This window comes from Podarcis raffonei, chromosome 9, assembly GCF_027172205.1.
Source record: "Podarcis raffonei isolate rPodRaf1 chromosome 9, rPodRaf1.pri, whole genome shotgun sequence".
Taxonomy (NCBI): Eukaryota; Metazoa; Chordata; class Lepidosauria; order Squamata; family Lacertidae; genus Podarcis; species Podarcis raffonei.
In genome coordinates this window covers 18,267,775-18,280,535 of record NC_070610.1, presented here as the reverse complement: position 1 = coordinate 18,280,535, position 12,761 = coordinate 18,267,775, and the positions used below count along the sequence as shown (strand labels likewise).

The window sequence follows — 12,761 nt, the reverse complement described above, 5'->3', positions numbered from 1 at the left end:
GAAAAAGGCCTTCCCTCAGGCAGAGGAAGCACCTGCCACCAGTTCCACATCGGTGGCAGACAACAGCAGCCTGAGTGTGTGAGGATACCACTGCTCCCTCCTAACCCTTTTTAAAAATAAATAATAATAATAATAATAAAAACCCAGTATGGAGTGAAAGAGGTACTTGTGGCTGGCTGGCAGGCAGTGGCAGCCTGAGTTTGCAGGAACATCCCCAGCCACTTCCCCCATATTTCCAGCTAGCATGGGATGAAGGAGGCACCTGCTCCTTCTAAGAAGGCAGTGGCAGCCACTGCCAAAGCATATGATGATAACTTCATTGCTTCTCCCCACCCCTTTGAACTTTTTTGTTTTTTTGAAGTAAGCCCCAGGGCAGGCAAAGGCTGGCAGGCAGCAGTGGCAGCCCAAGCGAAGATTTTGGTACTCCTTTCTGGAATATTTTGTCAGAAAAAAACACTGGCTGCACCAAATAACGCTGCTCATCAACTTTTTTCTCGGCGCCACGTGTTTTCTACTGCTGCTGCAGTTAATCTTAGGCATGATTAGTGAAAACAAGCCAGCTTAATTTAACTTGGTTTGACCCTTTCAGGATTACAGTGACTCTTCTTTAAGACACATGTGCAGACAGGTTGCCAGGAGAGAGAGGGAAAAAAATTATGCTGAGCACTAACCATACTTAAGATTAACTGCAGTTTGTAATTTTTTTAAAAAAAACTTCGACAAACTGGTCGACCTAAAATGGAAGTGGAAGTTTCTGAACTCACAGAGCTATGTTGGAGAGGAGCGTATGGGCTCATGGCTTGTTGCAGCTTGTGTAGCACTAAACCCTGGTTTAGCATTGTATCCAAATCAGCCCAATCTTGTTAGATGACCTATCTCGTTAACTCATGTACAACTGCATTTTTCAGGACCGCCTCACAACTGGATGAAAGATTTCGTCCTCACCATTTCTATAGTGATCGGCGTCGGGGGCTGCTGGTTTGCATATACTCAGAACAAGACTTCAAAAGAGCATATGACAAAGATGATGAAAGATTTAGAAAGCCTTCAAACGGCAGAACAGAGTCTGTGCGATTTGCAAGAGAGGTACGTGAAAAATAGACAATACTTTAGGGTGTTCAAAGTCCTTATGACAGCCTTGAAATGCCATTTAGTGTGAAAATATTGCAGGACTTTGTCTGTTCCACATAGTGAATTCATGGTTAAGGTGATGTATGAAGAGGAGACTCCTCAAGTTACATTTCGCCACTAAGCTACACCAGCATTCCTGTTAATGTATGAGTTCTGATGTTTTTCACAAATTTGAATGTCCTTGCCTTATTATTGTTATTTATTGAGTTTACATATTGCTCCATACCCGGAGGTCTCAGGGCGGTTCGCAGAAAAGATTACAACATATATAATCAGAATTAAAACAACAACCCAATAACACACACACACCCCTCCGAAAAGGGCCACATTTTAAAAAGGGCATAGAATGTAAACCAGATCAACCAAAGGCCTGGATAAAAAGGAACCTAAAGGTTCATAATGAAGGCACCAGGCAAACTTCCCTTAGGAGATTTTCCACAGATGGGGAGCCACTGCAGAGAAGGCCCGTCCTCATGTTGCCACCCTCTGGACAAAGGAAGGCCTCAGAAGATGATCTCAGGGTCTGGGAAGGTTCATATGGAAAGAGGCGGTCCTTGAGGTATTGCGGTCCTGAGCCTTAGCATCGTAACTTGACAGTAAACATAGCTTAAGTTTGTTGAGAGAGACGGGTAACCATCTGGTGTTCTTTTGACACATATTGAGAGGTTTAGTGACATGTCGCTTGGCGATGCCACAGAGTAGCTTAAATTATTTGTCCAATCAATTGAGGCACGAACGGAACTGAACAAACACTATTAACTTGTGGGAAAAAAATGTCTACTTTAAAGGCTTGAAAAAGCACAGGAGGAAAATCGGACTGTTGCTGTGGAAAAGCAAAACCTGGAGCGCAAGATGATGGATGAAATCAGCGATGCAAAACGGGAAGCGTGTCGGCTGAGAGAGTTGAGGGAAGGAGCTGAATGTGAACTCAGCAGGCTTAAATATGCAGAAGAGGAGCTGGTGCAGGTATTTGCAAATAAAATCTACCATCTCAGCCCACGCAGAGTTGTACCTTTTCCAGCCACTTAATGGCACTGTAGCATTGGAGTAAGGGACATGATGAAATCGTAAATCAGAGAAGCAAACTGAGATCAATTCCAGAAAGGTAGTTTAGACATATAAAGCTGAAACTGGTATAGAAATAGGTGTAACAATCAGTAAAAGGAAAGAGTCAGAACTGGGGCCTTTGAGCTGCACACTGTAGGTGCCTAGCTTCATCAAGTGATGCTGACACAAAACCCCACACATACACTAAGTAGAAGAATTAGAAGCATTGCCACCCAACCCCACTCCACTCACCATGTCCTCCTCCTCCTCTTTCCCCCTTTTTTCTTCCACACATCATCAGGAATATCCCTCCTCTTATCATATTCCAAGGGGAGCTGAGTTTGCAGCTCTGCATCTATACACTTAAAAGTTCCTCTGGTAGCCCTCTTTTTAACTATACACTTCGCAGTAACAGGGACACGGGTGGCGCTGTGGGTTAAACCACAAAGCCTAGGACTTGCCAATCAGAAGGCTGGCGGTTCAAATCCCCGCGACGGGGTGAGCTCCTGTTGCTCAGTCCCTGCTCCTGCCAACCTAGCAGTTTCGAAAGCACATCAAAGTGCAAGTAGATAAATAGGTACTGCTCAGGTGGGAAGGTAAACGGCGTTTCCGTGCGCTGCTCTGGTTCGCCAGAAGTGGCTTAGTCATGCTGGCCACATGACTTGGAAGCTGTACGCCGGCTCCCTTGGCCAATAAAGCGAGATGAGCGCCGCAACCCCAGAGTTGGGCACAACTGGACCTAATGGTGAGGGTCCCTTTACCTTTGGAGTAACAGCTTGGCTCCACACGTAGCTCCCCCACTCTCTCGCTTTGTTTTTCTCTCCTTTCACACTAACTGGCACACACAGAGACTTTAATCTCCCCCTCCCCAGTTGCATTAGCATCACCGGGGTGTCCCAAGGCTTAACCTGCGCTTCCCAGCAATCCTGATGCAGCTGAAATTGTCACCTCGTTGCTGTTCAGCATTGCAGGAACAGGAATCTTTTCCCCACGGTGCGGCTGATGACTGAGCAGTGTGGAAAGTGGGTGGGGCTCCTGGAGGCTTGGGGGCTACACCCGTGGGTGCTCAAGGGCTGCATGCAGGCTGCGGATCATCCACATGCAGTCTAAAGAAATAATAGGGAAAGAAAACTGAAACACTGCATTTGTTCAAGGACACTGATAGGGCTTATGTTCATAATTTTATTGAATTTCCTGTTTTACATTTTAGAATGTTTAAACAACCTTAAAATATCAGTGACTTCCCTTCTCTTTCCATGGTTCATTTTGCATCACATAAATCCCTTAATATTTTATATAAACTGAACCATTCGGTGTTCCATTATTGCATCTATCAAAACTTATTTACACTGTTGAATTTATCTTAATGCTGCCCACGTTTTCAAATAAACACAATTTTCCTTCATATATTCAAGAAACATTTTCCAATCTTCTTTAAACGTTCTCTTATTCTTTGTGTTAGGTCTGCAAGATGTGCATATTCCATCAGTTTAAGTTGCCATTCTTCTTTAGTATGATAGGGCTTTTGTTCAAGGGGGTCTTACCCAGAGAAATTAATCATATGAGTTTTAATTTATTCATCCTGCAATTAAAGCGATATAAATTTGTATAAATAAAAGCAATAGTCCTGAAAAGAATAAAGTGTGCCTTTGGTACTAAGATGATGCACGCACCACAGTAGCCAACACCTTAGATAAGGCTTTCTCTCTTTTGCATGAGTAAACAAATGCCTCTTTAAATATGGGGTCCACCACATATAATTTCTGCATGTACTGGTGTTTTTAAATTAACTTAATCCTGAGAAATTCTGATGTCTTCTATCTGGAACATCTTAAAAAATCTATTTTAGTTTATTAATCAATTAATCAACCATATTATACAGTAATACTCAGTGACTCATTGTTGATGCAAAGTGTTAAGGGGCAAAAGCTGTTTTAAAAACATTTTTACACTTCAGGCTTAGGTGTCTCAATATCTTTGCATGTTTCTTCTGACAACTAGGTCCGCATGGCCTTAAAAAAGGCCGAGAAGGAGTTTGAACTGAGAAGCAATTGGTCTGTTCCTGATGCGCTGCAGAAATGGCTTCAGCTCACGCACGAAGTGGAAGTGCAGTACTACAACATTAAGAGACAAAATGCAGAAATGCAATTGGCAATTGCCAAGGATGAGGTATTGTTCATTTTTGAGTCCTTGCAATCAAAAGCAGTGTGTACTCTGTTGATTTCATCACTGAACTAATACAATTCGGGATGTGGGATTGCAACTAGATGTATGTGTGTGTACCCTTGCCTCCTGCAAATTTTAAGTTTTGAGCAAAAAGGACAGTTACAATTCTGGGGCATCACATTTTTGTCTCATTTTGTTCCTGCTATTGTATCGCCACCCTCCTAAGAGCTGTGCCCCAGGCAGCTGCTCCTGCTACTCTATTCTAGCCTGCCCGCAGTTTTCTGAGTTCAGCCCAGCTTTAAATGTTTTACATTTTATAACTTTGTGCTTTGGCTTAAGTCCAGGAGAGATACCCTTTGAGGCAGCAAACATAAGTTACTCAGATTAACGCAATATCTGCAAATTGTATTTAAAGGCAGTTCATAAAGCATTTTAATAAAAGAAATAAATGAATGCTAATCTCACCTTAAAAAGACACTTTTGGCGTGTCTCTGGTTTGGGGGAGTTGCATAGTTGTGGAGTTACCTGTTGAGAATACCTTTGACTATGCCCCTAGCTGTTCTCGCTTATGTAAAGATGGGAAACCTTAAGGGAGTTTTTGTTCTATTTTAGAGATTGTGATAGGACAGCATGTCTCTTTGAATATGCTGTTCCCAGGCCACTATAGTTTTTCTTTTTCTTCCTTTCCTCCTCCTCATCCTTTGGTGATCACTTGTAGCCAAGTAAGATTGTCTTCCATAAACACAGTTTTAACAGTGAGTCCATAAGTGACTGTGGAGGTCAATTCTGGATCCATACATCCTTCCACAGTGGGGACATAAGTTTCCAGGCAGGAGTTCAACATGATGAGGGTTTGCCAAGCGTGCCTTCCTCTTAGCACGTTTCTCCCTTTTGTTCTGAGTTTGAGCGTCTTCAAACCTTTGGTAAAGGCTGTTCTCCAACTGGAGCGCTCGCAGGCCAGTGTTTCCCAGTTGCCGGTGTTTATACTACATTTTTTTTAGATTTACCTTGTGAGAGTCACTATAGTTTGATTCACTATAGTTTAACCTCGTAATGTCTCCCAAATCCTATTGGCTAGATAAAAAAGGTATATATTCCTCTTTACCCATTGCATTGTATATGTAAACTTGGCCTCAAATTTGTTTTTTTAATAATAGGCAGAAAAGATTAAGAAAAAGAGAAGTACCGTCTTTGGGACATTACATGTTGCACACAGCTCTTCTCTCGATGAAGTGGACCACAAGATTCTGGAAGCAAAGTAAGAGAACTTCTTAGTGGGTGATGCCCTTTGTGCTTAATGCATAAAGTTGGTTGATACTGTAGTGCTCAATATTTTAATGTTGATTTTTTAATTTTAATTTATTGGGATGTGGGTGGTGTGTGGTCTAAACCACTGAGCCTCTTGGGCTTGCCGATCAGAAGGTCAGCGGTTCAAATCACTGCGACGGGGTGAGCTCCCGTTGCTCTGTCCCTGCTCCTGCCAACCTAGCAGTTTGAAAGCATGCCAGTGCAAGTAGATAAATAAGTACCACTGCAGTGGGAAGGGAAACAGTGTTTCCGTGCGCTCTGATTTCCATTATGGTGTTCTGTTACGCGAGAAGCGGATTAGTCATGCTGGTTACATGACCTGGAAAGCTGTCTATGAACAACTGCTGTGTCCCTCTGCCTGAAAGCAATATGAGCGCCACAACCCCATAGTCGCCTTTGACTGGACTTAACCATTCAGGGGTCCTTTACCTTTTTTTTTACCTTTTAATGTGGGCTGCATTTTAAATTGAAAATACCAGATTCTATAACGTAACTTTGTTTGTAGCTCCCCAAGAACGATAGTACTGTATACATTAATATGGCTGATCATAAATATCCCCAAATGCATAATTTGGAGAGGAAAACCCTCCAAACAAACACAAACTTCTGTTGTTTCCTAGGAAAGCACTTTCTGAATTAACCACTTGTTTGAGAGAGCGACTCTACCGATGGCAGCAGATTGAGAAGATCTGTGGCTTCCAGATAGCACATAACTCAGGATTACCGAGTCTGACTTCATCACTTTACTCTGATCATAGTTGGGTGGTAATGCCGCGAGTTTCCATCCCGCCGTATCCAATTGCCGGGGGTGTAGATGACCTTGACGAAGACACTCCTCCCATCGTTTCTCAGTTTCATGGTATGTGGTTGTATATCTAAGAAGACATTGAATGCCTGGAGATACACAGGAGTTTGGCAAATGACCACAACCATTAGAAGAATTGGCAAAGTGAAATACCAAATGAAGCAATGGGTCAGAGGGGTTAGCAAGATTCAGCAGAACAAAGATGCTAGGAAATATGGAAAAGCAGAAACACTTGGCATATGGAACCCCAGCTATTTAATGTGTGGGAATGTTGAGGATAGTAGGAGAGGTTATATTGATTAAATATTATGCTTCTTCACTCACGCTAGTGAGCTAGTAGGAGAGCACATTCCTTTGTACATAGCAGGAAGCTAGCTGATGGATTCGTTAGAACCTTTTGAGTTAAGCAGTCCAGTCTGGCTTGTCCAGATTGGAATCTTCCTGGTAAATCCCCTTTGTTGTTGTTGTTTAGTCGTTTAGTCGTGTCCGACTCTTCGTGACCCCATGGACCAGAGCACGCCAGGCACTCCTGTCTTCCACTGCCTCCCGCAGTTTGGTCAGACTCATGCTGCTAGCTTTGAGAACACTGTCCAACCACCTCATCCTCTGTCGTCCCCTTCTCCTTGTGCTCTCCATCTTTCCCAACATCAGGGTCTTTTCCAGGGAGTCTTCTCTTCTCATGAGGTGGCCAAAGTATTGGAGTCTCTGCTTCAGGATCTGTCCTTCCAGTGAGCACTCAGGGCTGATTTCCTTAAGAATCTTCTTGCAGTCCATGGGACTCTCAAGAGTCTCCTCCAGCACCATAATTCAAAAGCATCAATTCTTCAGTGATCAGCCTTCTTTATGGTCCAGCTCTCACTTCCATACATCACTACTGGGAAAACCATAGCTTTAACTATACGGACCTTTGTTGGCAAGGTGATGTCTCTGCTTTAGTTCCCTCTTAAAAACAATAATAACAACAGTCTTCTTTTAGAAAGTAATGATAAGGTTTACTTACATTCAGTTACATCTCACATAATGGACAGTATAAGAGCTTTGAAACTGAGAGTCAATTATATTTATGGGAATGAAAAATCAGCTGGGAGGGAACCTTTTGAAAACAAAACAAAACATGTTCTTCCAGGAAGGAAGCAGAGAAGGTGTGCTCTCTTTTAGTCGAGTCCAGCTCTTCCCATTTAAAAGGCAGAGGGGAAATGGGACTCTGGAGGCTTGCTTCCTGGAAAGAGCCGGAAGCTCTCCCCTCCCAGCCGCTAGTTTCCCAAAAAAGGAGAAAAGAACAGCCACACGCTCAGGGTTTCAAATTTTAGCACTGTGCTTCTTTGTGCACAGTGTGGTGCTTAAAGAGCTGCTTTCTCTCTCGCAGGCAGCCTCGAAATGCTGGCTTTGTGGATGGAGCTTTCTCCTTCCTGCTTTTGTAGGAAATAAAAGAAAGGGCTCTCATTTGGAAGTTGCAACAGAAAGCTGCTTGTTGGGCGCTCTTGTTTCTGGGAAGCCTGAAAGGGGAGAGTGTCTCGGAGATTAAGAGTCTTACTAGGGTTCTGCTGTGCAGAGGAGGGCATTTTTAATGCTGTTCCTTTTAAACTTCATTTTCACAACTGATTCTAGACATCTTTTCTTCAAAACCTGTAAGACTTATCACATTCCCCCCACCAAACTTTTCATTTCTATGGCTGGCAAAACAATTGTTTCCCTCTACTGCCGCCCTAACCTTTTGAGATTCTGAGGGCTGTGTGATTTTACTGATAAAGCCTTTTTTTAAAAAAAATAACCCACTCTGCTTCTGATCTGCCGCAGTTGAAAATTATTTTGGTTTGGTTTACATCTGATGTAATTGCTGATATTTGCAGAGGGTGACATCATCTTCTTTGGCAGTCACTCGTACCTGAGTAAGATGGTCTTCCATGAATGTGGTCTTAACAATCTGTCCGTAAGTGGCTGTGGAGGCCAATTTTGGATCCACATGTCCTTCCATAGTGTGGACATAGGTTTTCCAGGCAGGAGTTGATCACTATGAGGGCTTGCTAAACGTGCCTTCCTCTTAGCTCATTCCTCCCTTTTGTCCTGAGTTTGTGCTTCTTCAAAGTTCATGACACCTTTGATAAAGGCTGTTCTCCAGTTGGAGCGCTCGCAGGCCAGTGATTCCCAGTTGTCGGTGTTTATACTACTTTTTTTTAGATTTGCCTTGAGAGCGTCTTTAAACCTCTCTTGCTATCCACCAACATTACATTTAGCATTCTTAAGTTGGGAATAGAGTACAGTAGTTGCTTTGGAAAACGATAATCGGGCATCCACACAACATGACCAGTCCAACAAAGTTGATGTTGAAGAAGAACCATTACTTCAACACTGGTGATCTTTGCTTCTTCCAGTACACTGGCATTAGTTCGCCTGTCTTCCCAAGTGATATGTAAAAATTTTCGGAGACAATGTTGATGGAATCTGTCGAGGAGTTGGAGATTGGGTTTATAAGTGGTCTATGTTTCACAAGCGTACAGGAAAGTTGGTAGTACAATAGCTTTGTAAGCAAGCATTTTGGTTTACCTGCAAATGTCCCAGTCCTCAAACACTCTGAGCTTAAATTGAGAGAAAGCTGCACTCACAGACCATAGCACAACTGTGATCAGGTTGATCTGGGCCTGAACGATATCCTGAAGTCCCATGATCTAATCAGCAACACTCTTCAACTGGACAGTCATTCAATTCTGAAGTTGTTTTTTGGTTCACATTTCAACTGTTTTCCATGGCTCCTTTGATACTGTTTCAGATATCATAGGTAATCTAAGGCTCATTTCATAGATACAGTTTTTCATGGTGGGCACTCTTGCTAAAGCTTTTAAAAAATAAACCTTTAAAATGAGTCGATGATGTTCATAGAATTCCTCTCCATCCATCCCATTGATCATAATACATTTAGTGAGATGTTACAGATTCCTGTTAAATATTTGAGTCAGGTGTTGCTGCCAACATCATAAGTTTGTGACTTCCCTTGTGACCTTCTCCAGTAAGACTTCAAAATGATAACCGAGCCTTCTGTGAAATTCCGTTAAGTGGAGGTCAGTTTTACACCTGCCTTGCCCTTGCCTGTCTCTTTTGCTGATGTATTTTAAGTATGGATTAATAGGAAGGAAGGAAGGGTATATTATTCAAGATTAAAATGAAGTCTATGGTTGCTGCTGCTTCTACTCAAAATCACTTGTGGGCTCGTTCAGATAGGACTATTTGCAAATTCTGCCTGCTTGCAACAGAGTAACGGCTCGGTTGATAACTTAGAGCAGCTGGTTGATTTTTGAATAACCTTGTTTTGTCGTCCTCAGGGTCCGTGGTGAAAACGAGCACCTTAGCAAGGAGCAGTAGCATGTGTCGCTCCCGGCGAAGCGTCATGCCGTCGTCTCCGCAGTCGCAACACACAGCACAAACACCACATCCTCCACATGCCCAAGCTACTTTGCACTCTGCAGATCCAGACATCCTTTCCGTGTCCAGCTGCCCCGCTGCTTACCGTACAGAAGAGGAGGAAGAGGCAATTTACTTCACTGCTGACAAGCAATGGTATGGGCACTGGGGACGCTAGCGTGACGCTTTCGGTTAGAGTTAGTTCCATGAAGTCTCTGTGTGCCCTCGCTGTCCAGACTTGGACACACCAGAAGGATTTGCAAAGGATCTTTTCCGTTTAGATCTGGAAGATTGCGATAAGACTGTTAACTCCCCTGTGCCCTCTGTGGTATGCAAAATGCAAGGTATTCAGGGCTTGAAATGCAGATTTAATGTGCCCTTAGAGACTCGTCTGTTACAGCAGGCAGGCGGCTACACTTGGCACCGTCTACAAGGGCATTCCCGACATAAAAGCTGCTAACAGAGATCTGACCTTGAGGTGATGAAGTCATGGCTGACAATGAAGCCAGTGGAGGAGACTGTTCTGAGCACTGTGTTTCTTGTGGTGCCAGGGCCATCTTTCTGTTAGCAGAGTCTCTGTGCAGTGAACTGCTTGATGCCTTGTTTTGAAGAGAGATGGGGGGTGAACGGTTACACAATTTTAGAATTTTATGAATCCTGGGGAGGGTCAGATAAACAAGAATTGATTTGGCTCTTTCAAAAAATCATTTTAGTGCAGAAGGAGTAGATTGATTGTTTCCACATACCTTGGAAGCCGAACACCTTGTGAGTCAAATGTTTTGGCTTCCGAACGCTGCAGACTCGAAAGTGAGTGTTCCAGTTTGCGGACGCTCTTTGGACTCTAACGTCCGACACGGGAAATAACCTATTTCATGATGGGCCTTGCCATTTGCAGTTTTTGTTTCCGCTGCTGACAAGTAAAAGTTGTGTGTGTGTTTGTGTGTAAACTCAGGATTTGGATGATTTAATGAAGTAGGTAATTTGATTATTGACAGAGGGATAGATAGATAGATAGATAGATAGATAGATAGATAGATAGATTCTTAAATGGAACAGTCTGACACCTTACTATTGTCTCCTCTTTGCTGCAGGGAAGTACAAGATACAGTTTCTGAATGTGACTCCTTAAATTCTTCTGGAAGGAAACAATCTCCTCCTTCGAGCCTTGAAATATATCAACCTTTGTCACCTCAGAAAATATCACGAGAGGAACTCTCATTGGAAGAGTCGTCTACTGGAGACTCTTCTTCCCTGACGGCCGATATTTCCAGGGGTTCCCCTGACTGTGTTGGCATGACGGAAACTAAAAGTATGATCTTCAGTCCCGCAAACAAGGTGTACAATGGCATTCTGGAGAAGTCGTGCAGCATGAACCAGCTCTCCAGCAGTGCCCCCGTCCCCAAGCCTCGCCACACCTCTTGTTCCTCCACCAGCAGCGAAAGCAAAACGGGTCACGAAACCTCGGCTGTCCCTCGGATAAGTAGCACCCCACAGGACCTCTGCCAGAACGGAGAGCGAAACAAAAAGGCCTCCAAAATAAAAAGCCTCTTTAAGAAGAAGTCAAAGTGAGGCTGCCGGAGGAAAATGCGCAATCGTGGCATCGTTAGACTTGTTGTTTTCTTTTTTCTTTTCTTTTTTTAAATTAAGAATGTAGTTTTCTTTGTTTTCTGGGCTTGGATGCCGCAGCAGGAAAACCTCTTAGGTCAATTCCTCTTCTGTTTTAAATGACTTTATGGTAAAAGTTGTGCCAGCTGTCAATGAAAAATTTTAATTTCAAGACAGTTTACAGTCATTTGTCTATTTATTTCTGCTTTTTTTTTTTAGTTTATATAAAAACGCCTTTTTTTAAAAAAAACCCCCACAACACTTTAACACAAGCTTTAACGGACTAGTAAGCCTGTCTGGGCTTGCCAAAGTTTTTTCTTGTTTACTGAAGCATCTTCTTATCTTTCCACAGAAGCTATGGCATTTGCATTACTGGACATCAGTAACTTTTAATGAAGTAAAACTACTTAATTGCACTACTGTTTTCCTGACTGGAAAGTATCTTTGCAAGTGAAACTGTTTAGACTTGTAAAATGATGGAAGAGATGGGTTGGTTCATGGTTATTTTTTAAAATTGTTTTTAATGTAGAAACTAGCATTTCTAACAATTGATTTCTGGAACTGGAACCTCGTTTCGCCAACATAATGCTTCTTTAAATGCATTTATTAACCTAATGGGTTGGGTCCTGTTGTAAAAAATCATGTTTATCCAGGGCTTTCACTGTGATTTTACTGCATTGCACAGGCTGAATGGTAAAAAAAAAAAAGACTTATTATAAAAAGAAGAGGCTCCTGATTCCATTCTCAAATGACAAGATTCAAAACTTGATTTTGAAGGACTTTTTAAGACATTCACAACCTTAAAACTGGGATAGGGACAACTGTGGGCACTTGTTTACATACTTTGACAGACGACGGATGTTTGATTTGTGAATATTTGTACTGTGGCAAAGATAATAAATTGAAAATATTATTGTGCATTGACTTGTTCTGATTTTAGCCATTCCAGTCCAAACCCCCCAAATTCTTGCTTGTTAGAGGTAATGGCCTGCCACGACTGGTACTTGCCGTTATATTGTGGATGCCTGTATTTCATTTTATATATTTTATTAGAGTGAGCATAAGTCATAGCTGTCAAGTGTCCCTTATTTGAAGGGACAGTCCCTTATTCCAGCGCCATGTCCCGCTGCTGTCTCTTATTGATGGATGTCCCTTAAATGTCCCTTAAATGATGTCCCTTAAATTTCAAAGGAAGCAGCTCCTCTCCCTCCCTCCCTGCCGGCCAGGGAGGAGGGAGGCTCCAACTGTGTTGCTTGGCTGTGTTGCTCACCCAATAAGAAGTCTAAGAACGACTGGGGGGTGG

General features: G+C 42.7%; 1 protein-coding gene across 1 annotated transcript in view; it reads left to right on the top strand.

Moving 5' to 3' along the window:
• Positions 1-12,376, top strand: part of STIM2 (stromal interaction molecule 2) — a 74,371-nt gene extending 61,995 nt beyond the window's left edge. Inside the window, exons 6-12 of the mRNA XM_053403661.1 lie at positions 909-1,086; positions 1,920-2,097; positions 4,180-4,347; positions 5,502-5,602; positions 6,273-6,511; positions 9,775-10,009; positions 10,945-12,376. Of these exons, the coding sequence (XP_053259636.1) occupies positions 909-1,086; positions 1,920-2,097; positions 4,180-4,347; positions 5,502-5,602; positions 6,273-6,511; positions 9,775-10,009; positions 10,945-11,422 (1,577 nt within the window). The 3' untranslated portion in view covers positions 11,423-12,376. The remainder of the gene's footprint in view (positions 1-908; positions 1,087-1,919; positions 2,098-4,179; positions 4,348-5,501; positions 5,603-6,272; positions 6,512-9,774; positions 10,010-10,944) is intronic.
• Positions 12,377-12,761: the final 385 nt, after the last annotated feature.